A 23,924-nucleotide genomic window follows, 5' to 3' on the forward strand; every position below is an offset into this window, starting at 1 on the left:
ATGAATGTTCGTTGCCCTAGCCATACAGTACTCCGCTATGTTAATTTGACCCGAGGACCATTCTTCTGGCAAAAGTTATCCAAATTTTTCATTGCTGTGATAACAGTAATTCACAGCCAAAATTCAGCGCGGTTGAAGGCTTTATATTCTGACGGGTATAACAACGTCTCTCTTCTATATATATTTGTAGTTGTAAGCATATATATCGTAAGACCCTGAACATCTTATAGAAGCAACTGTGGAATATGCTTTCTGCAACTGTCAAGGCCCTTATTGTAGTGTTCCTTGTTTCCACCCACAAGACACTCCCGTTTGCTTACTTCTTCCGTTTCTATTACCATGTTTTCCGTAGATTCTTTTTAACAAAGTACAGCTACAATGCAAACAACAAGAGAAACACTTTCGGGTTCAATCTGCCCAAGGATTGCTTCAAATGGGTCACACTCAGCTCTCGTGTGTCGCCCTTAGAAATCGATATGTACCTTCATAAGTCGAATTCTACATACTTCCTTGATTTAGACATCGCTAGAACTAAGCTTGTCACAGAGGTGATGCAAAAATTGTTCTGGAACTACGTCGACAATGTCCACGGCGAATTCAAGGGTAAGGGAATGGCAAACATCCCGTATGCCCCCATTGCCAGTGTTATGTGCTCTTTCAAGCGTGAGTTGAAACCATTGCAGGCCTTTGATATCAAAAGTCAAATCTTCTCATGGGACAGCAAATGGTTATTCGTCTTATCTAAGTTTGTAACAAAGGGTGACAAATTACATGCAATTGCTATTACGAAGTATGTGTTCAAGAAGAATGGTAGACAGACCATGAAGCCAATAGAAATGATGCAAGAGATTGGATTAGTTGACGATGAAGTACTTGAACAAGTCAAAAAGAACTACGAATTGGTTAAGCACTTGGCTAGTAGCGAAGATTTAGAGAGAATTTCCCATCAATTATAATTGAATTTGGAATGGTGAACAATGGACTTTGACAAGGTTTATAATAGTCAAAGTTTATAATTGCCATACTTTGAAATTGATACCGTCATAACCCGACAAAACAGGCATCCATATGTCGTTATATTTATACATTAGACTTAGATTTACTACTGCTTAATAGAATGGTGATTACGCCTGCTACTAGGGCAGTTACAATTATGGCATATCACAACAGTGTAGGTTTTCACTCTACCTGGATAATATAATATATTTGTATATTATTTCAATCTTAACTTATAAATCAATCCATGCATATATACCATGAAGAACAACTGATCACATCTGTGTATATGTTGTGATCTTTATTAACAGAAATAGAACTCTATTACGCCGTTGTCACCAACTCACGCTAATCCAAATCCCTCATGTCCCTCTGTAATTGCCAATAATAAAGAACCTCGTAACGTTTCGTATGTCTCATAAGCAGGCAAATCTATCTGGTTGAAGCAAGTATGAGAAGACGGTAATCTATCAGTGCTTCCATAATCTCTGTGGATGCTGAACTTGCATGTGCCATTGGCTCCACTTAATTCTTTGAATCCATTCAAAGGTACCTTCGAAGTTCCTGTTGCGAATTGTAACAATTTAGCCCTTTCTTCGTTGTCAAATGACTTCACCGCACGCCAGAACCATTGTATCTGAAGAGAAGAGGGGGAATAGTTATTGTAGACAGAATTGTTTTGCCAATCTTGAACACTGATGTCTGGAAGTCCAGAAATTAAGAGTTCAAGCTCTTGCTCATCGAATATTGCCACAAGCTCCTTTGGTATAATTTCATGGAATCCGATTAAGAAATTGTCCATCTGTTCAGCAACAGATGTCTGCAAACGGTATTCAACAACTTTCTTAACATAATCATGTTTATTTTCTTCGGTGACTGGAATGTTCCTTCCATTCGGTACCAAATCAATAATCTTGTGCTCGCCATAATCATCAGTTTCGACGGAGAAATCCTCAGTTATGACGTCGGTAATGTCGTTTTCTAACATCCACATGAGTGATTTGAAATACTCAAGATCGAGAGTCTCCATGTCCTTTAAAGACACAGGGCGACCTAAGAGGCGTTTATAAACGGCTCTTGAAAAGTGGCAATCAAGATAGCTGTTATCGTAAATTGCTTTACCAATAATTCTTCCAATAAATTTAAAGAAAGAGAGATGCTCCGGATTAATGTATGACGTTCTATTAGGATGGAATGTGGTATCGTCAGAAGCGACAGGAGTGAATAAAGCGTAGTCGGGATTGAACATCTGCCTAGACAAGACTTGATACCATTCTCTGGTAACACCTCCGGCGTCAACACCAGCCTCTCCCTTGAAGTTAATCTCCAATTTGGAGTCTCTAAACTCGTCACGAGATTTGAAAAAAAGTGATCTATAAGAGTCCAAGAAAACTTGCTCTCTACGAATATTGATTGACAACTTCAGATTTTCTGTCTTCTCGTGATGAAGCTTTCGGTCGAAATAATTCTTCTTATTATCGAACTCGAGAACTCTAGGATTTCTAACAAGCATTCCAAATGGACCGCTCATAAGGTTGGGATTTGTTCTCACCATCTGATTCAATATCTTTTTGTGCTCATCAGTGAAAGAAAAGAAGAGTCTCTCTATAGGTTCTTTTGTGAAGTCGACCCTGCGAGCTTCGTACTTAATGACATCCTTAATTTGAAGCTCCTTTACGCGTGAATGTTTGCAGACTACCATGAGAGCTTCAATAAGTGGCAAGAGTGCAGTTGCAACATTAGTTAGGTTCTTCTTTTCTTCAAGTACACGTAAACAGTCTGAAAGTGCATCCCAAAGAGAGCCAAGTGCTAGCTTATTATAAAGCGTAGTCAACTCTTCGATCTCGTTACCATTATCAATATTCGAACTTTCGCTCTCCAACGTGTTCAATCCGCTTCCATGAGACTCCTTTTTTTCTTTTTCAGTTCCTCCAAGATTATCCTTTGCCTTATCCTTGTTCTTCTGCTGTTTCTCCTTCTCCTTACTTTCGAACATGTAGTCCAAAGCGGTCAAAATTCTTAACAATTTTGCCTGGTCTGAAGAAGCTGCACTAAATTTAGAGAAGGATTTGCTTTCAGTATTGTAGCTCACTACATTCAGAAGCTCCTTGGTCAAAACGCTAAGATCGGTTATAATAGATTTGCCAAGAGCAGCAGCCTGTTCAGAAAGTTCTAAAGAAAAAACTTTTTGTGCGTTTGGGAGAATTGAAAGATTCTGCATAGCACTTATAGTTCTTCTAAATGTTGTATTAGAACATTCATTTGCTGTCAAGATCTTTATAATTTGGCGGAAGTTGTTCTCTGGAATTATAGGTGTTGAAAATGGTGGTTTCTTGTCTCCATCTCCTGATACTTTAAGTAAAACATGTAGTGGACGAGTAGAAATTTGAAGAACTCTAGCAAGAATGTCCATGAAAGTCTGATCATCCTTCACCAAGCCGTTTTCGAGTAACCGCAACAAAAAGTTGATAGAATACCTAGCGTCCTTTACCGAGTCCTTCGTTTTCTTTTTCTGGCTATATTTCTTCAGGATGAATGGGTTCTCATGCTCTGTGAGTATATAATACCGTAAGTGAGTATTCCGTTCAAGAAGGTAATCAATTGCTTCGATGATTTGTATTCCGATCGATAAAGTAGTTGAGCCCACTGGGAGTGTATGTGTTTTCTTGGTTTCTTTCTGGTTTTGCTCCTTGTCCTTAAACTTTTGATTGTCTTTCTGACCCGAAGCCCGGGAGCATATCTGGGAATAGATACGTTCAATACTTCTTTGATTAGTTAAACCTTCGTGAACCACGGCGATTAACATACTCATGACTTCAACTCTTGTCTGCTTGCTATAACAAACATATTGGAGAGTATGGTAGACATGCTCTCTTTGGTGAATACTTAAGGGCGCAAACAATAACCGAACCAAGGCAGACACACCTTGACGGTCCACTAATGGAGTGAAAAATACCTTCTTTGACTTCGATTTACCGAGAATATTACCAGCACTACTTTGATTTGAAGGAAAGGAGTTACCATCGTGTCGAGGGTAAAATCCTGTGTCATCATACCAACGTTCAGCAGTGCCGTCACCATCTTCATCATCTTCGTCATCTTCGTCAGAGTTGCCGTCATCAATTCCACTTCTACTTCCACGGCCCCCTCTTTCGTGGATAACATAATCTCTTGCCAATTCTTCCTGTTGTAATATTTCTTCTCTAATTTGTTCAGGAAGGGCATCTAAGAAGTCCTGGTCTATTTCTCTCGCATCTGTGCCTGTACTTGTGGCATTGGCTCTTCTTTCACGAACATGTTGCGTGAAGACTTCTTCTCTCATATCATCGGGAAGTGCTTCGAAGAACTCTGGATCAATATCGGTCCCGCTAATATCCACTTCTCTATCGCCTATTCTGACCATAACCGGTTCAAGTGGAATAGTGTTCACGGCATTCAACTCCCTTTCCCTAGCTTCTTCTTCTTTTCTCGCACGCTCTTCCTCTTCTGCTTTACGCTTCTTTTCTTCCTTTTCCTTCCTCTTCTTTTCAGTTGCTTCTTTATGTTGCTTTTGCAATATAATACTTTCATCTTCGATTCGATTTACTATAGCAGGAATAACTCTGAAAATTATGTCCTCCTTGTTTTTGTTCGGGTAGAATAACTTGAGAGTGTCATTCCAACGATCTCTCGCCGATTTGATTTGTATATTATTTGAACCACCATCAGCTGAAGTCAGCCCGCGATGCTGAAGGTTCAATATATTCTCAAATAAATTGGAAAAAGTTGGTATCTGATTGCCGTTGAATTCATGAGAAGTCCCATTGATCTCAATTGCTCCACGTCCGTCGCGGAAAAAGCTTTCTAACAAAACTGCAAGAGCTGGAGAAGCACTTTCAATTTGAGGGAACCTTGAAATACCATGAAGCTGTGGGAACGTCGTTGATTGGACCCCACGGTTCCCTCCATTTGAACTTGAATTGTTTCCATAAATGAGATTAATATTGCCTGAAAAGCTGGGCCTCCGTCCGTGGCCATTTGCGAATTCGACGATCTCCAGTTCTGTATCGTTGTCACTGGTATCCATATCATTCGCGCTGTTATTGAAATTATTATGTTGTCTTCTATTACGAAGATTTCCACGATTGGAAGTATTGTGTCGAGACCGGCCAATCAAGTCCTCGAGTTCCTCTTCAACCTCTCCTTCAAACGTCTCATCATCGTCTGCATCAGCACCTTCATTTACCGAATCTTCATCACCATCTTCAAATGCCTCGATCCAGCCATCTAACTCTTCTGAATCGTACTCACTAACTTCGCCATCGTCGTCGAAGCCATAAAATTCATCCTCGCTATCTTCATCATCCCCCTCTATATTGGAGTCGGAGGCGCTTGCTCCCTCCATGTCACTATGGGAACCTATATCAAGTTCATCTATAATTTCAATGTCGTCAATGCTTCCTGTGTGATGGCTGTCATAACCATCACCTTCATATACACCACTATCTTCTAAATCCAATTCAATATCAGACTGACCAAAATCTTCATAACCGTCATCAACGCTTTCCTCTTCGACTTCAATACCTAGATCTGACAAACCTGAAGAGGCACTTGAGTCGGAAACGTTGGACTCATCATCGGATCCGCTTTCCCCGGTTAATTCTCCCAACGAACGTCCATCGTCATCAAAATACTCCAAATTATCCTCTTCTGCTAATTCATCCTCAGTATCGAAATCTACATCATACATTCCTAATGTCAGATTACGAAACAAGTCTGGTGTCTCTTCTCTATCATCGACATCTTCTGGTACTATGTCATCATCATCACCATCGGTTGGTCCCTTGCTTTCAGATGCAAATGCATCTTGGTTCTCCACCTTGGCCTTAGCAATAGCTGACAACGCCTTGAGCAGCGCCTTTACTACTTTATCAATCTGCGGGTAGTTAAGATCAAGTTCAGCCACTATGCCTGTTATCTGTGCCGGAATCTGCTTCTCAAGTAGAATCCTATTAATGTGATAAACATCCCATTTTGTTGCTTCTGGATCAAGTTTTAGTCCACCTTCATCTCTGAATTTAGATGAGATTACCGAACCGCATAAATCAAACAAGTCCGCCAATTTACCATAACGTTCCGCAGTAGAGGCTTGCAGGGCCATCGTATCTTTAAAAATACGCTGCAATACGTCTACGAAATAGTGCCGAATAAATGACATGTCAGAATCTTCATTCTTAGCGTCGATAGTCACCTTTTTGGGAAGAAGGGGGGTTGAGATTAGCGACGTGATTGCTAATTTTGCCAAAGCAGCAACAACGCCCCTCCTTGCAGTTTCAGTACCGCTGTTTGTACTTGTAGATGAAGAACTAGGATCAGTTGAAAGGTCAGAAGATATGTTAGTTGTACCTTTCTCTAGTGAATGAGTTGGGATGAGTTGGTGAATGAAGAAATTGAGTGCAGTTGACCTTGGTTTAACTTTTCCTTTTTGATTGGACTTTCTAGTAAATGCTAGAAATTCAAGTTTGGAATTTTTATAAGAACTGAGAAGTTCTGCAATGGTTTGAAGAAGAAAGCAAATGTAATTAAAATTATCTTTGGATTGAGCATAGCGGATAATGTTAGTTGGATCCTTCGATATCGTTGCCTCAATATGCTCTGCCAAAGTTAACCTAGTATTTGCACGCCTTAAATCTTCGTCGGCTTTATCGTCTTCTTTACACCATTCATTCTTTGTTGCTTCCATCAAATATTTAAGCAAAAGTGTCATAATACCTGTGATTCTCGTCTGCTTAACAGGATCCTGGATTGCCTTTGTGGTCTCAACAACATCTGCATCAGTCATTTCAACATCTTCAGCTTCATTTGCAATTCCTCCTTCATGCTCTCCAGCACTAGCCGAAGTTTCCTGCTTCTCTCCCTCATCTGCATTCCTCAATCTAAGTACTGGAATCTTGTCGCCGAAAAACAGATCATTTCCCTCATACCCCGCAAGCCTGATGTTCTTGGAAACATAGTCAACGTACAAATCAGGGTCGCGAAGAATGTATGCAGCAGTGTCCCTCAAGATAGGCTTAAGATCTTTTGTTTTCTTAACAGTAGTTCCAAACAGCCGACTTAAGTCTTCTGCTAGGTATGTTTCGAAGACATCACTTGTCTCGAAGCATCTCCTCAAGAGAATTACTAAGGGAGTTTTGAGCATCTCTATCGAGCCAGCAGAGTTAACTATTTTCTGCTCAGGAGATTTGTGACTCAAAGTTATAGGCAACAACACCAATTCTTTTAAAAGATCGGATTTTATAATTCTGTGTACAAACTTTGGCTCCCGTGCATACAAGACTAAGATACGGACAACCGCAACAGCAGTATCTGCATTTGTGATTCCTTTGAGACAAAGAAGTCCGTCAAATATGCTTTTTCTTCTATCCTCCGGAATGATATAAGGTAGCTTAAGGTCATCAAATTGTATTTTTTCATGCGTAGTTTCCTCTGGAATTGGTATATCCCTGAATACAAGGATTTGGTCCAAGATTGCAAGAGCATATGTCAAGTACTCTTCGTCCACTATACGCAGATCAAAGGCATTAAGTTCATTGTCTATGAATTCAGTAAATCTGGTAAATACAGGTCCTGAGACTTTGCTCCATCTGTCATTTTTCAATAGAACTTGAAGCAAGTGTATGGAAACTGCAAGGTTCTGTCCTTTGTCATGCTTACGAACTAGTTCTTCAATATCTTCAAATACTTTTGTGACTTCTCTTGGCTCGACAAAATTCGAAATAAAGAGCTCTGCAACTGCATCCACAGACTTTGGAAAGTAGCGTGCTACAGTTGACCATTCTCTTACTAAAAGGTTTTTCGTTTGACGGAAGGCTCTGAGCTCGCTACTTTTTCTGTATGTTGGAAATCCGATTTCAAAATCTATGTCATCATTTCTGATTAGTTCTCCATATTTCTCCCACTGCTCGCTGGACACGTCAAATTGGGGGCATTCTGGCCATTTTCTGTTACCAATATCTTTAATATCCAGAGAGTGTCGGAAAAAATGCTCAGCCTCCGATTTAGCCATTCCCAAAGAAACTAGGTAAGCAACTTGCTCAACTGGGGGTGACACATTTGTGACATCAAAAGGAACAAATTCAGCATCCAAGCCTTCTTTTTTACCAAGGTACAGATGGCGAGCAGTGGCCACAACTTGTTCTATTATTGGACCTGGAACGTTCCCTGGATGTATAGAATTTGGGGTGGAATCATTCAAGAGGGACTGGGGACCAACCATTTCATGTAGCATATCCATGGCTACCAAACGTATTTGTACTAATAACGCCAGTGTGACCTTATTATCTGTGTCTTTGCCATACCCAGTGTGGAAATATAATTTCGCAGATGGAATATTTGTGAAAGTGTCGCTATTAACACCTTTTGCAAGTATCGTCACCAAGTGAATTAAAGCATTCTTAAGAATACTTCCTTCAGCAATTGTAATGTACGATTCTGATTTTGGACTAGATAGCTGGAGCGCATCGGGGTCGTATTTCAAAAGTCTGTTCCAAAGTTGTAACGTAGCATTCTTTAAGCTTTCAAAGAATCCATGTTGAAATAAACTGATAGCCAAGGAAGTGTAGAACAAGTCTCTTGTTCTATCTTTCAGAGACAAAGCATACAACACAACATTGGCCATACTAAGGATGTAACACTCCCAGTAGTATTCGTCATCGATTTTGACATCAAAGGCTTGTGTCAACACTTTTCCCACTTCGATTGTCAATGCGACTGCTTCTCTGCGCCACAGAAGCAACGTAAACTCGGGTTTTCTACTCAGGCAAAGTCTTCCAAGTGAGCTGAAAAGACTCAGAGTATAATTCTGTAAGTTGTAATTAAAGAATCTGAACTGAAGCGTATTTTTGAATTTTGCGCTAGTGAAATCCTGTTTTTGTTGCTTGGTAGCCAATGGCTCAGTAGCATAAATAACTAAGGGAGGATGGTTATCCGACACGTCAAAAGCAGGAAGTGTTTGGTCAGACACAGTTTTTGGTAGGTTGGTCCTGATTATGGTCTCCTCCATAATTGTTCTCTTAAGAAGCTGGCCAATATATCCTACCGTCTTTAAACCATCCCCTTCGTATACACTTATGATTTGTTGTATACGTTCCGGAGACAAAGAGGTCGAGTTAATATAGATCTCAGTCATAGTATAAAGAAGCGTTATAAGAAGGTTAAGTTGCTGAAGGAATCTTGTTCCTTCTTCCTCATTACCATCAGTGAACCGTAAATAAAAGGAGACATAAGGGTCATCATAGTTGAGAAATTCTTGAATCTCTGGTCTCTGAAACTGTTGCTCAAGTCTGGCAAAGATTTCAGGAAAACCATAATCTCTTCCTTCGTCATCAAAATATTTCAAAATTCCCATTAAAGCTGAAACTCCATTTGAAGTTATGTAATCAAAAGGCACATTGGGCATTGTGAGGAAATCCATCCAGAGCTTGAATGGGATCATTTTCATTGAGTCAGTACCCCATTGTCCACTGTCCTGTAGTAATCCTCCTAGAAAGAAATAGACATTGTCTAATAAATAAGCGACATCTGAGGAGTCCCAATTCTCGATTTCTGTGCATCCAACTTCATTTTCAATGATATCGTCATTTTTACTGCCATAGAGTGAACCATGCTCAGCGGAAGTATAAAATCTAACACCCTTGATACGCTCGTTGACGTAAGGAGTTATCTCAGTTATGAGTTTCATTGTGGCTTCCAAAATAACAGGTTTCAAAACAGGATAGTGGCGGCCTAATTCGTCAAAGGAACAACCCAAGTTCGTGGCCATGTCAGAGCGCACAAGTTCCTTAGAACATGAAAGGTTAAGAAACAATTTAAAAAATACTCCAATTGTATCCTTCTCCTTCACCTTTCTGAGACCTTCATTATTTAAGCAAATAGCACCTATAACTTCTGGAAGTGACACAAGCAAATTTCCAGAGGGAAGGAAAAAGCTTTCGTAATTGTCAAGAATTGTGTCTACAACTTTTCCCTCATTAAGAATGGAAAAAGCGGTAGGTTCGTTATGTATAATGTAGAACACGCAATCAATTGTAGTGGCCAAAATCATTGGACCAAATACCTGAGGATGAACAAGAATTAAATTGAAGCTTTCGAGTAAAGGGGAGTCAAATAGGTTTCTGAGCCTATCTCCAGAATCTGATTGAATGAGATCCGAGACAAGCTTCAATAAGTTCTTGATGTAGTTAGCTTGCCTAAATGTAATCGAGTAATGCACAAGAGCGTCAGCTGGAGCACCTCCTCCGTATTCTGGGTTCTCCAATGCAAAGGACACTTCGTATTGTATGGTATTTATAAGAAGGTTGAATCCATCTTTGTCCACAAACTCCTCAAATGAATCCGGAGCGGCTTCCAAATAGATCGATGATAGATGAATGGCTGCAGAGCAAGACCATCGATACTTGGTTCTGAGATTGAAGAACGACATCAAGTCATTCAATATGCCTCCTGATGTTAAACGTGGCGTTAAACTCTTAGTATTGATCAAGTTTCCTACCATATTGAAAAAATGAATATAGCCTTTCTCAAAGTATTCGGGATCTTCTTCTACAACCTTCTTGTTAATATGACGAATGCACTGGAAGAGTACTCCATGATTGACGTTTCCTCCCATGCAACGTATGATATCACTTCCCCATACTTTTTTAAGAGATATGCACTCAAGAGCTTTGATGGCACAGAAGTACACTTCTCGAGATACAATCAGCTCGTTCTCAGGCAGAACTAAGTCCACAAGAAAACTAAAGGTGTATGGTTTAGATTCAAAGAGTCTGGAGGACAGTGATTGGTTGAAACTGATGCAGCATATAAATCCAACTGCAAGACACTTAATTTGAAGTAATTTCTTACGAAGGTCCATTGCCGCGCTGGTTTTCGCGTTGAAAGACTTAGCGATTGGTGCCGCAAGCCCAAAATCAAACCAAGATTCTTTAGGCACTATTGCTGATGCTTTGTCAAATATTTGCTGTAATGAGAGCTTCCGTACAGAATCTTCGTTGAATACTATAGATGATAAACCTTCAGACTGGACTCCCTTGGACTTCTTATTTGTGCCCGAAGAATCTTTTGACTTCAGTTTTTGCCCAATTGCCGGCTGTGATGATGGTGGACCGTCCTTCTTGTAGTATGGAAAATCAATCAGTCTCCACTTAGAAGGATATTTCTTCTTGGTATTGAGAGTGTCCAATAGACTGAAATGATCACCGATGACACTAGGTTTGTCCTCGTCAAGTGATTTGCTCTTATTCTTGTTTGCTTCGTCTTGCTGATGTTTACTGTAGTTTGGCGGCACATCTGGAGGATATGCCCGGGCTATCTGTAGCACCTTCGACTTCACGGATTTATGAGCACCATAGCGTTCGGAGTTGCTCTGGCAGTACTTCTCCGAGATCAACACAGCCACATGTAAGGCGTTTAGTCTAACTTCAATGGTAGGCGTATTTATCAATGCAAAGATACGCTCCTTGGATGAGTAGATCAGCCTATCCGAGCAATGATCGAGTAATGTGAATGTGAACTTCAAGCATGCACAGACGAGTTCCTCGTCTTCAGGGGAGAACAACTGGAGACCGGGATACTCTTGATCAAGGGAATATTTCTTTATTTTCTCCTCTAGTACCTCGTCTATACGGTTCAAAACTGGGACCCAGTGCAAAAGATCGCCTCTGGGTTTCTCCCAAGTGAGATTAGCGTTGAGCTTTTGGGCCAATTGGTCAAGATTGCAAGTAGTAAGTTCATCAATGAGTGCTCTCATTGGCCGAGCCATTTCCATACGCTCGATATGGTCTCTTTTTTCGATTATCATGGCTTTCTGGTATCTTCTTCTGGTATATTATGATAAATAGAGCTACTACGAATACTCAAACACGCTCTTAAGCAGAAGTAACCACCACTAGGAGTATCCTGGATGGCGGATATCGTATTCGACAAGTAGAATTAGCGCTGACTGCGGTGAAATCAGCGAGATTAAGTTGTAGTCGATAGACTGATTCTGTGTTTCAATCTTGTCTTCAACTACACGTCTATGCAATAAGCAATGCAATGAAACACTATAAAGAGTGCTTGACTAATAGAGACTTCCTAATTAAATGGAAAACTGTTAGTGATGGTAGGATGTCGCGGAAGGATTGAGTGAAAATGTCGCAGTGTCGATGCAGTTTCTGGAAAGGGGTGGGAATGGAAAGCAATGGAGTTAATGGAGACAAGATTATGGGATTTCTTCTTGAAAATTGGGATTTCTATTACTACGATGATAAGAAGAAAGTTAGACTACTTTTTTAATAGAAAGTACAAATTTTGACTGTAATTACTGGATGTTATAGAAGAGTCTTCTGGTATATTCTATTGGTAGCAAATAGTTGCTAAGTAGAGATTTCGCAGATGAGGATTATGCGCAGGAAATGATGGCCTGCATATAATCTTCCACGCCATCAAGGCTAATGAATGCAAATCGGAGTTTGGTGACGGGCTCTTAGGCAGTGTTGCCAATGGGAAAGGAGGAATTTGGTTAGAAACCTGGATTCGGAGGTAATATGGAAGGTTTTCTTTGAGCGTTTTTAGTATAAGAAAGAGGAAAATTGGAAGCTCGATATAGGTGGGTTTTTTTGGTGTTCTGGAAGGAACCAGCAAAAGCCTGTCGTTGTGGATGCAAAAGAACTGATACAAAATGAAGGTTGAAGAAAAAGGCACTGAACAGGTATCTCCTTCCCTCATTTTAAAAAGGACTACAAAACTCTTCTAGGCATGGCGAATCGACTACTAGTACCCATTGACCTGACTTGCTGGCTTGCTACCAGTTCAATTCGCTATGAGTTGTACCCAATACTCTACTCCCATCCATTCATTATTATAGTAACATCTTTCTCGATATACAGGATTTTTCAGCTTGCATTTTGAAGAATGAAGATGATGATAATGAGAGATTCGATTTAGAAACTACTATTCTTCTGTGTTTGACTACTTGAGACTACGAGAGCTACGATGTCTCGAGAACCGGCAAGGCAGGATAATAATCTTTTTTCAAGGAAACGAAAAAACACCAATGAAAGCTCAAATGGTGGCCATATAAACAATATTAATCATGGAATTGCTCCACAAAAACGTACTTTAACTAAAGAAGATAGAATTACAAGAACTCAGCAAACCGATGGACAACAAAGAACAACACTGAAGCCCTTGGAAGAGGGCAAGGGTGGTCTTAACGTAGAAATTCACCCTCTTTTGAGGACTAACGTGGCGACACCAGCACTTCCCAAGAACCATAATCCTTTGAATCAGAAGGTCAGGAAGTGGTTCGACCCCACTGCCATAAATCCTTACTTGAACCAGTCTAGTTCAGCTTTAAGTCTGAGCCATAAACCTCGCCCACTTCAATTCAATCCTCGAGGAAAATACATATCTCAGGGAAATGCTCTAAGAGAGAAACTCAAGGCAGAAGATGAAGAGAGAAAGAAGCTCGAAGAGACCAAAGCAAAAGGCTTGACCGCTGATGAAAACCTAGGTGAACATCTATATAAACCAGAATATCCACCACTTGTGGAATGGTGGGACAAACCATACTTGAAAGATAGAGATTACGGTAAAATCGATGATGAAACAAGGCTAGTTTTGGATAACGAAGATCAACCTGTTTCCATTTACATACAGCATCCAGTATTAATACTGGCACCTTGGGAGAAGTTGGAAACGGAAGCCAAACCAATGTATTTAACCAAGAAGGAATTGAAAAGAATAAGGCGAAATGAAAGACAAGAAAAACATAAGGACAAGCAAGACCGCATAAAATTGGGATTGGACCCACCACCACCTCCCAAGGTCAAATTATCGAATTTGATGAATGTATTGACCAATGAAGCCATAAAAGACCCAACAGCAGTAGAAATGAGAGTGAGAGAAGAAGTTGATGCAAGGTTACAAAAGCATTTGGAAGAGAATGAAGCCAGGAAGTTGACCAAAGAACAGAAACACGCTAAGATTCAGGAACAACACGAAAAGGATCTCCAGAAGGGACTTTTTACCTTAGTATTTAAAATCGACAAACTATCAAATCCACAGCATTTCTACAAGATAGATGTAAATGCAAAGCAGCTTGACTTGGTTGGTATATGTCTTAGAAATCCTAAGTTCAATCTTATTGTGGTTGAAGGCGGTCCCAAGAGCATAAAATTCTATAAGAAGTTGCTACTAAATAGAATAAAATGGACAGAGAACGCTGCTCCCAAATCGAAGGAAGACAATACTACTGTTGATGAAGATCTTGAGGATTTATCTTCTAATAAATGCTCCTTGGTTTGGGAGGGTCAGGTGAAGGATTTAAAATTTCAGAAATGGAGCATAATGAATTCACGAGACGACGATGAGGCTTATGACGTACTCCAACGATTTGGGATAGAGAATTATTGGAGGGAGGCGACTGTTTTTGAGGAGTAAGAGTACTCGGGTATCAAAAGTATGTTTAAAATATGTATTATTATTTTTATTATTATTAATAATAATAATAATAATAATAATAATAATAATAATAATAATAATAATAATAATAATAATATTGTTAATTTATGAAATCTTCGCTAAATTGTTCAAATTTTATGGAACTCATGAAAGACCATAGACTATATGAATTTATTATTAGACCAAAATTTCCAACTTACATTAAGCCAGTTAAATGTGTTTCTGCTACTAACATAGGCTTACCCCTTTTGGCAAATTTCAATCGTAATCAGACGGAACCACTGGCTGCAATTAATTCATTTTCTGGAGCAAGCATTGGCTGCGAATTGCACCAAAACCACGGTATTTTCCTAATGACAAGACATATTGAATGAAATAAAATCCAGCACCTAATGTCATAGTGTCACCCAAGTTATCAGTATACCCCCCACACATCTTACTCACCACTTTACTAACTTGCAACCCAAAACCCAAAGCATTCTGCCTCTTCATCCCACCGACCTGTCTCAACACCATTTAGCAACCCATACAAATTCGACATCTTTGTATAATGTCGCGTCCTCTCCACGCATCCATGTCGTCCGTGTCGCATTCTCGGGATCGGAAAAGCTCACTTCGAATTGGCTACTCTTTCATTGAAGAGGAGTGTTCATTCATGGAGGTTGATAGTATTCAAGTATACAATTGATTGACTAAAAGATGGCCGGCGCTTATACTATCTTTGGAAGACAGGTTCCCGCACACGTGGTAAGTGGAATTGGAAGTCAATTGTGGATATGAGATGGTGGTGTTGGATGTATATTGACTTGGTTTGTTGAATTGTAGATTATAAGAAAGAAGTACTAACGATTTGTTTTAGCTCTCTATTGCCACTTTGGCCTCTGTAACTGCCATCGCTGCTTGGCCTAGAGCCAAGTCGGAAGCTCCAGCAGCAGCTCCAGCTCCTGTTGCTGCATCTAAGGAAGACGACTTTGACTTGGAGAAGTTTCTTAAGTATGTAAATTTTGTGAAGATAGGAAGGACATGACAAATTTGAATGACTGAAGTAGACAAAATTGGAAGGGGAACACACGGGGACCTCTATAAGAGAAATGAATTCATAGTTTCTTGATAAGGTCTAATCCCTCGACTTCTACTTAGGATTTTGGGGGTTGATTGTTCTGTTCTTTCTTGTTCTAAAACTTAAAAGGGCCATTACTAACCAATGTTAGCGACTTAACCAAGGAGGAAACCAAGTAAGTTCTTTCTCTCGGTGAGAAGGGTGTTGTATCTATGGTCGAATCGACTTAATTACGACAAAATGCTTCGATGATTTTCAATTCTAGAAGTTGATATAAAAAAGTCAATGGACATCAAAACATTTATACGCCAATAGACGATTTACAATAGGTTTTAACAAAAAACGCTGTAATTTACAATGTACTGTAACTATCTGTAGATTCACTATCATCTATTATTGATAATAGTCGCAACTATTATCTCATACATACGGTCAGTACGGAACTTAAGTATTGAAGTCACGTGCTCATACCTCGACGTGGAGAGTATCGTGCGATTACCGATATTTCAAGGAGGATGGTTTACATACAGTGTATAGTGCGCTACCATGCAAATAGAGCTACCATACAAGGAAGCCACCACCACTAATGGATGGTACTTAAAGTGGTATTGAAGAGTACAGCATAGCAAAGTATAGCTTTTAATTCATACAGACGACTCGAGAAATCTCTTGCATTGAAACTGGCTGGTTAAGAAGGTCATATGGCACGTTATTATAACAGATAAAATCTCTACTTAAAACTATTTGGAAGAAGTCACTTGATAGTGTGAATAATCAAGAAAGAAGGTGCAAAAAAACTGGAGCTTTAATTTTCAAATCTAATTATTACTGCCATCTCATGTTATCGTGTTACATTTAGAATATTCTATTGGAATATCTCTTCCGGAATATCTCCTCTAGACTAGTTAGCAAAGTTTCGAATTTTATGCTTATTAAATTTGCCATTGTCACATCACACAATTGGTGATGATCATGATGTTTTGTTGATCTTTCCTACAAGAAGACAATTCGGGGTGTTTATCCTTCTGTAATTACTTCTCTCCACCCATCCACTTGTTACCTACTCCATGGTGTGATCTTTCTACGGTACGGCACTCATCCAGAACCTACAACACCAAAACAAAAGCCCCAAACAAAGAATCAACAGCGAAAGCCCAAACAATACAAATCCGCAGATTAATGTGCATTTTCTTTCCTGATCTCTACGACAGCAACATAATAGAAGGTGAATTCCAGTTGTTTATCTATTGAAAATATGCATCTCATTCCCAATGGGCTCGGGCATCCTTCCTCATTGGTATATTTACTCCAGATTGTTATTTTCCAGATCTCCCAAACCAGCAAATGAAAACAGAAGCCGCGTCCGCTGTATTCGACATGGGATATAGCATGCCATTACTAATGTACGAAAAGACGATCACGCCTGCTGGCTCGTCCGGACACGTCTAGTTCCAGTTCACGTCATATACAAATGTAGTTAGCCCCAGTTTCATTTGCTATCTTGTGCGCGTCGGAGAGGTTCTCGGAAGACAAACAGTGAACACCATTTGTATGCTCTTTCGTAAACATTCTCTCTACACTTATTCGATGAACAAACACACCATTTATAAAACTAAAAGAAAATAACACCGTCTAACCGTATACTGGAAGCCCAATGACGCCCCTACGCCATTAGGACTCCGACTACGGGAATTCTTGTCACCATTACCCATGAAACAAACCCTAATCTGTGCCATATGTTTTGCTCCATCTACACACACGTCTGTGTACACACGCGCGGTTTAGTTCATTTTGTAAACACGAACTTATTAGTAAGACGTGTGCGCGAGCCAAAACCTCTGCAAACAACATGAATTTGTCAGATCTCCCAACATCTCACCCTGTCTACCAGGACCTTAACTATGCAATCCGCTTACGACAGACCTCCAACCACCCTCGCTAAATCAGGATTTGTTTACTTTTCTCTCTCGCCATCTCAGTTTTTTTTCGTTTGAGCGCGACACGCCCCAGCTTTGTTTGCCTTTACGCGTCACAATATATAACGTGGAGGATATCCTGTTGTTGGAATAGATTAATAGTTAGTGTTCTTCTCTCAGTATAGGTCTCTTAAAAACAAACCTAACCCTTAGTATTACTACCACATACCAACCATGTATGTTAACAAAAGAGACGGCCGCAAGGAGCCAGTGCGCTTCGATAAAATCACCGCCAGAGTGCAAAGATTGTGCTACGGTTTAGACCCAACACACGTCGACGCGGTTGCTATCACCCAGAGAGTGATTTCTGGTGTCTACCATGGTGTCACCACCATCGAGTTGGATAACTTGGCTGCCGAGACTGCTGCCTACATGACTACCATCCACCCAGACTACGCTATTCTCGCTGCCAGAATCGCTGTTTCCAACTTGCACAAGCAAACCACCAAGCAATACTCAGCCGTGTCCAAGGAGTTGTACGAATACATCAACCCAAAGACTGGTTTGCACTCTCCTATGATCTCGAAAGAAACATACGATATCATCCTCAAGCACGCGGACGAGTTGAACTCGGCCATCGTCTACGACCGTGACTTCAATTATAACTACTTTGGTTTCAAGACCTTAGAGAGATCATACCTTTTACGTGTCAACGGTAAGGTTGCTGAAAGACCACAACATTTGATTATGAGAGTTTCTATTGGTATCCACGGTGATGATATCGAGAAGGTCATTGAATCTTACAACTTGATGTCCCAACGTTTCTTCACTCACGGTTCTCCAACTTTGTTCAACGCTGGTACCCCATCTCCACAAATGTCTTCTTGTTTCCTTGTCGCCATGAAGGACGACTCTATTGACGGAATTTACGACACTTTAAAGACCTGTGCCTTGATTTCCAAGAGTGCTGGTGGTATTGGTTTACACATCCACAACATTCGTTCTACTGGTGCCTACATTGCTGGTACTAACGGTACATCCAACGGTATCATTCCAATGGTTCGTGTCTTCAATAATACTGCTAGATACGTTGACCAAGGTGGTAACAAGCGTCCAGGTGCTTTTGCCTTATACTTGGAACCATGGCACGCAGACATTTTCGACTTCATTGATATCAGAAAGAACCACGGTAAGGAAGAGATTAGAGCTAGAGATTTGTTCCCAGCTTTGTGGATTCCAGACTTGTTCATGAAGAGAGTCGAACAAAACGGTGATTGGACTCTTTTCTCTCCAAACGAAGCTCCAGGCTTGCCAGAAGTATACGGTGACGAATTCGAAGAGTTGTACGAACGTTACGAGAGAGAAGGTAGAGGAAGAAACACTGTCAAGGCCCAAAAGTTGTGGTACGCCATTTTGGAGGCCCAGACTGAGACCGGTACTCCTTTCATGTTGTACAAGGACGCCTGTAACAAGAAGACCAACCAAAAGAACTTGGGTATAATCAAGTCTTCTAACTTGTGTTGTGAAATCGTAGAGTACTCTTCCCCAGAGGAAGTTGCTGTCTGTAACTTGGCCTCCATTGCTTTACCTTCCTTTGCTGAGAAGGACAGCAAGTCTTTGTGGTACAACTTTGAGAAGTTGCACGAAGTCACCAAGTCAGTCACTCGTAACTTGAACAAGATCATTGACAGAAACTACTACCCAGTTCCGGAAGCTGAGAGATCTAACAAGAGAAACAGACCAATTGCTTTGGGTGTCCAAGGTTTGGCTGATACCTTCATGGCATTGAGATTACCATTCGACTCCCAAGAGGCTAGAGAATTGAACATCCAAATCTTTGAAACTATCTATCACGGTGCCGTTGAAGCCTCTATCGAATTGGCTGCCGAAGAAGGCCCTTACGAGTCTTACGAGGGCTCTCCAGCTTCCCAAGGATTGTTACAATATGACTTGTGGGACAGAAAGCCAACTGAGTTATGGGACTGGGATTCCTTGAAGCAGAAGTTGGCTAAGCACGGTTTGAGAAATTCTTTGTTGGTCGCCCCAATGCCAACTGCCTCAACTTCCCAAATCTTGGGTAACAACGAATGTTTTGAACCATACACATCTAACATCTACTCTAGAAGAGTGTTGGCTGGTGAATTCCAGATTGTCAACCCATACTTGTTGCGTGATTTGGTCGACTTGGGTATCTGGAACGATGCCATGAAGAACAACATCATTTCTAACAATGGTTCTATCCAGTCATTGCCTAATGTTCCAGATGAGCTTAAGGCCTTATATAAGACTGTTTGGGAAATCTCACAAAAGCATATTATTGACATGGCTGCTGACAGAGCTGCCTTCATTGACCAGTCACAGTCTTTGAACATCCACATCAAGGACCCAACAATGGGTAAGCTTACCTCTATGCATTTCTACGGTTGGAAGAAGGGTTTGAAGACTGGTATGTATTACTTAAGAACACAAGCTGCTGCTGCTGCCATCCAGTTCACTGTTGATAAGAACTCTGCTAGTATTGCTGGTGAGACTATTGCATCCTTGGAGAAGTTGAACCAAAGAAAGTATATTGTCAAGGGAGGCTCTGGCGTTGTTAGTGATGTTGACTCTGTTTCTACCAGATCCGTATCCACCGAACCATCTTCCTTAGAGAACTCCATTGCTGAATTGAAGATTGCTGACGGAAAGCCAGTAGAAGCCGTTGAAGACTCGAAGGAGGACACCGATGCCACTGATGCTGCTACTGAAGGTGAGTCCGAAGGTGATATTTTCAGTTCCAAAGTCATTGCTTGTGCCATCAACAACCCAGAATCATGTACCATGTGTTCTGGTTAAACTGCATCCGAACAGTCTCGATAAAGTCTGCTAAAGTTTAGTTTGCCTTCTGTATATTATTTGTTTTGTTTGATCCCATCTGTATCACAACTATTCGTTTCTATCTAGTTTTAATTAATAAGTTATTTTAGAGTTTTGTTTGTAAATTGTACTAGAGAGCCAGTCTTGTTTGTTGAAGAATCAGACAAGTTCTATTCAAATCATGTCTCCCAAAGTTAGATATAGAGATAAGGTTTCTTGCTTTTAAAGAGTATTCTGTTTCTTATCAAGAACAAGGAAGCATCAGGGTGATAGGACAGCCACCACTGTTACGTTTTTAAGTGTCCCACGGCTTAGAACTTTCAATATCTTTGCTCCCATTATTCTACCATTTCCCACTACAAGAAAACTAACTCTTCCCCATTATAACCCCACTATAGCCCCCATACCATTACAGCCTCTTTACAGCCCCATTACAGCCCCACAACATACCCTTATAACCCCATTTCATACCATTCCAGCTACTTCACCAAATACAGCGGAACCTCTCCTATACCAACCCCTCTCTTCTCCGTATATTTTGCACCGTTTTTTTGCGGCCATAGCGACTGCACAGTATAACATCCACGCCGCAGTGCATAGCATGAATCATACCCGATTATGAATGTCGAAGAAGCCGATGGTATTAACAGAGATCGTCCCAAAGACGTCTACATTCGTTGTTGTGAGTGATCTAGAGAGCTAGGAGACGTTATCCAGCCTCCATACATGTGCTAGTAATTAATTTCCCCACACTTTTTCATCACACGATCTCTTAGCCATCGTTAGGTAGTAGAAAAATAATCTTATTTGAACCGATTCGAAATCGCTCTGGTCATGGTACGGGCTAAATACAGTGTTCTTAACGAAGGTGGGAAGAAAAGGCTGGAAAGTATACCGTTGGAAACGTTTGACACGGGCGAAGAATTAGCTGACGAACGAAGTAATATGAGCGAACCAGCGTCTTCGCAAGAAGACTTGGATGAGGTGTTCCAAGATGACTTTGAACAGGAGTCAGATAATGAAAGTATGGGGTTTATGAACCGAGAGGGGTTCTACAGCCAAGGTTATCGGGAGCGAATTGTAAGATTCTTCTATTTGGTATGGAACGGACCAGACGAGCCTGAAGACCCACCAGCCCCAAGAATAGAGTTTTTGAAGGGGTTGGAGGAGTTGCCGGAACGGTTTAATCGGTCCTTAGCTAAGGAGTACAGAGTAAGCATGTTAATATTTTATTTATTATTCTGGTTTGGACTATGTTATACTATACTTATTCCGTATTTAACCATTCCTTCGACGCTATCAAGCGACCCAGAAGTTCGGGTTATCTCGCTCTCATGCCAAGGAAACTCAGAATTCTGGCGAGGAAAGAATGGAGAATGTGGCCTTGATGGAATGCTATGCCCAGGTTCAAAGTTAGAGGAAGAAGTAGTGTTTAGATGTCCGGCCCTATGCGATAGAAGCAGTTGGACCTATTCACTTATACCCATTGGTGATCAGAGAATTAAATATAGAGGCTACTTCGTGGGAGGCGGAGACAAGGTGCAAAATGTAATAGACAAAGATCAGATATCTAATCCATATCGAGCCGATTCCTATCCCTGTGGAGCAGGTGTTCATGCTGGAGTGATTTCTCCATTCTTTGGTGGTTGTGCAAGAGTCTCCTACAAGAGTAAAGAACAAAATTCTTTCAATTCGACAAAGGGGCATTATGGAGTGAGCGATTCCATTGAATTCCTCTCCTTCTTCAAGTCGTCATATTTCTTCAAAAAGTTAGCGAGTGGAGTTACAGATGATGGTAGTTTTACACATTGTTATGATCCAAGACTTCTTATCTTGGTAGTGAACATCATCCTAGGAATTCCTGTGGTCTACTTAGGCAGTGGAGCAGTGGCCTATTGGACTATCAGCATAGTAGGATTCTGGACAATTTGCATGGCCACGGATCCTCCGGTGACAGTTGATGCAACAGATCCTGAAGATTTTGCCAATTTGATATCCATTGGCTTAGAAAGATTCTTACCAACTTGTTGCATCTTATATGTTTTATGGCATTGTTCAGCGAAACGTACACTTTCTGAACCTCCATTGGAATCAGGAGCAAAAGCTTCTCCTTTGAGTAGATTGATATACTGGTACCCATTATTTTGGTTAGGAGTATTGAACAACATGACTTTTGACAGATTGCCAGTGGATAGGTTAACCCTTCATGACCTTAAAGAACAGAGCGGTGCTCTCTTGGCTGTTGGTTCAATTATTAGTACTATCCTAATTTGTGCCTTCATTCAAGCTTACAAGATCTGGTTATCTGGTAGGTTCCGTAAGTATTTAACTATCTACGGTGGGTTTATCATAGGACTAGTGTTGGTTTCCCATTTACCAGGTTTGACCTTACGTATTCATCATTACATTTTGGCAATGTTATTAATTCCAGGTTGTGCTACAAGAGGAAGAACGGCTTTACTTTTCCAGGGCATTTTACTGGGCTTATTTCTCTCTGGTGTATCCCGATGGGGATTAGCTGCGATTGCAGAAACAGTTACCTCTTTAAAGAGGGATGACCCACAAGGAAAGGTGTTCCCACCGGAGATATCAAGTTATGATGTTGGCACCGGAAGTCTTTCTTGGAAGGGTCTTTCGGAAGAATTTCTTTCACCCATTCAGTACAAGATGTACGAGAAGTACTCGTCTATCTCCGTTCTTGTGAACGATATAGAGAGATATGTCGGAGACAAGGTGGAATCGGTAAACTTGAAGGAGATATTCGCCAATTCCACCGAGTTGGCCCTGCAAATCGCCGAGTCTCTAAAGAGTGGATATAAAGACAAAGACGGCAATATCGCCATATATGTCCGTGTGGGACGGAAGATACCAGGTACCAATGTGTACAGCGACTTCACTAATGCTGCGGTTTTACGTTGGCCCAATGGAAATATGTCTTTCCCCAAACCGGGGCTAACCTAGGTTCTAAGCATTTGAGACGGAAACTAGGATTATTTAATAGAATAGAAAGAGCGAGAATGAATGGAAATATATTATAACTATGATAAAAGCACTGTAATAGAATTCGTAGACTCAAAGGAATAGCATTTTCATGGGAGGCAAGTTGAAAAAAGAAGATGTTTTATAAGCATTCTTAATTTATAAACATTCTAAATTACAAACACCGTTCATTAATTTAATAGCATTTGATAATTAATAAGGTGTAGCCTTTGTAGAGTCTGTTAATTAATTTTATAAGAATTGTTAATTAATTTTTAAACATTTTTAATTAAAAAGTATACCTCTTTCATACGAGAATAACTAAAAAAACATCACTAAGAAAACAAATTGCTCGATGTGGGGTTTTTTACTTTTTAACAGAATATGCTTGCGAGAGTAACTATCCAAATTTCATCATTAATTCCCTCGCATTTTACCATAAAACACCTATTTTCATAAAACAATTTTCATGAGAAATTTCCTTGCATTTCCATTTCTATTAATTTTTTCCCAAGTTATAATATCTCCATATAATATCCCAAGATATAATAATATCTCTCTCCACTAAATCCAAATGTAATTCTAATTACAATAGAACACACAAGACAAAACACCAGAAAAAGAACAATATTCTC

At 40.3% G+C, this 23,924-nt stretch overlaps 6 protein-coding genes across 6 annotated transcripts; 5 read left to right on the plus strand and 1 right to left on the minus strand. All coding sequences in view use genetic code 12, as the record gives it.

Moving 5' to 3' along the window:
• Positions 1–245: 245 nt before the first annotated feature.
• RJT20DRAFT_131779 (uncharacterized protein) lies at positions 246–956 on the plus strand (the record flags this gene model as incomplete). Its single annotated transcript, XM_064918077.1, has 1 exon — positions 246–956. One exon carries the CDS (start codon positions 246–248, stop codon positions 954–956), a length of 711 nt encoding a protein of 236 aa, XP_064776663.1.
• A 236-nt stretch (positions 957–1,192) lies between these two features.
• TOM1 (E3 ubiquitin-protein ligase) lies at positions 1,193–11,833 on the minus strand (the record flags this gene model as incomplete). Its single annotated transcript, XM_064915657.1, has 7 exons — positions 1,193–2,925; positions 2,983–4,077; positions 4,132–4,903; positions 5,027–5,166; positions 5,212–6,567; positions 6,658–6,831; positions 6,868–11,833. 7 exons carry the CDS (start codon positions 11,831–11,833, stop codon positions 1,340–1,342), a joined length of 10,089 nt encoding a protein of 3,362 aa, XP_064776664.1. The 3' UTR covers positions 1,193–1,339.
• Positions 11,834–12,875: 1,042 nt separating this feature from the next.
• On the plus strand, positions 12,876–14,613 carry PRP3 (U4/U6-U5 snRNP complex subunit). The gene has a single exon (XM_064921181.1). It carries the CDS (start codon positions 13,009–13,011, stop codon positions 14,455–14,457), a length of 1,449 nt encoding a protein of 482 aa, XP_064776665.1. The 5' UTR covers positions 12,876–13,008; the 3' UTR covers positions 14,458–14,613.
• A 528-nt stretch (positions 14,614–15,141) lies between these two features.
• On the plus strand, positions 15,142–15,883 carry RJT20DRAFT_123649 (uncharacterized protein). The gene is made up of 3 exons (XM_064915998.1): positions 15,142–15,225; positions 15,338–15,471; positions 15,690–15,883. Exons 1-3 carry the CDS (start codon positions 15,178–15,180, stop codon positions 15,715–15,717), a joined length of 210 nt encoding a protein of 69 aa, XP_064776666.1. The 5' UTR covers positions 15,142–15,177; the 3' UTR covers positions 15,718–15,883.
• A 1,755-nt stretch (positions 15,884–17,638) lies between these two features.
• Positions 17,639–20,756, plus strand: RNR1 (ribonucleotide-diphosphate reductase subunit). The gene has a single exon (XM_064915999.1). It carries the CDS (start codon positions 17,689–17,691, stop codon positions 20,287–20,289), a length of 2,601 nt encoding a protein of 866 aa, XP_064776667.1. The 5' UTR covers positions 17,639–17,688; the 3' UTR covers positions 20,290–20,756.
• A 145-nt stretch (positions 20,757–20,901) lies between these two features.
• Positions 20,902–23,720, plus strand: RJT20DRAFT_123651 (uncharacterized protein). The gene has a single exon (XM_064916000.1). The coding sequence runs from the start codon at positions 21,145–21,147 to the stop codon at positions 23,269–23,271; it is 2,127 nt and encodes a 708-aa protein (XP_064776668.1). The 5' UTR covers positions 20,902–21,144; the 3' UTR covers positions 23,272–23,720.
• The last annotated feature ends 204 nt before the right edge of the window (positions 23,721–23,924 follow it).

The sequence above is a fragment of the Scheffersomyces xylosifermentans genome, assembly GCF_036884685.1.
Source record: "Scheffersomyces xylosifermentans strain CBS 12540 chromosome Unknown RJT20scaffold_1, whole genome shotgun sequence".
Lineage (NCBI taxonomy): Eukaryota > Fungi > Ascomycota > Pichiomycetes > Serinales > Debaryomycetaceae > Scheffersomyces > Scheffersomyces xylosifermentans.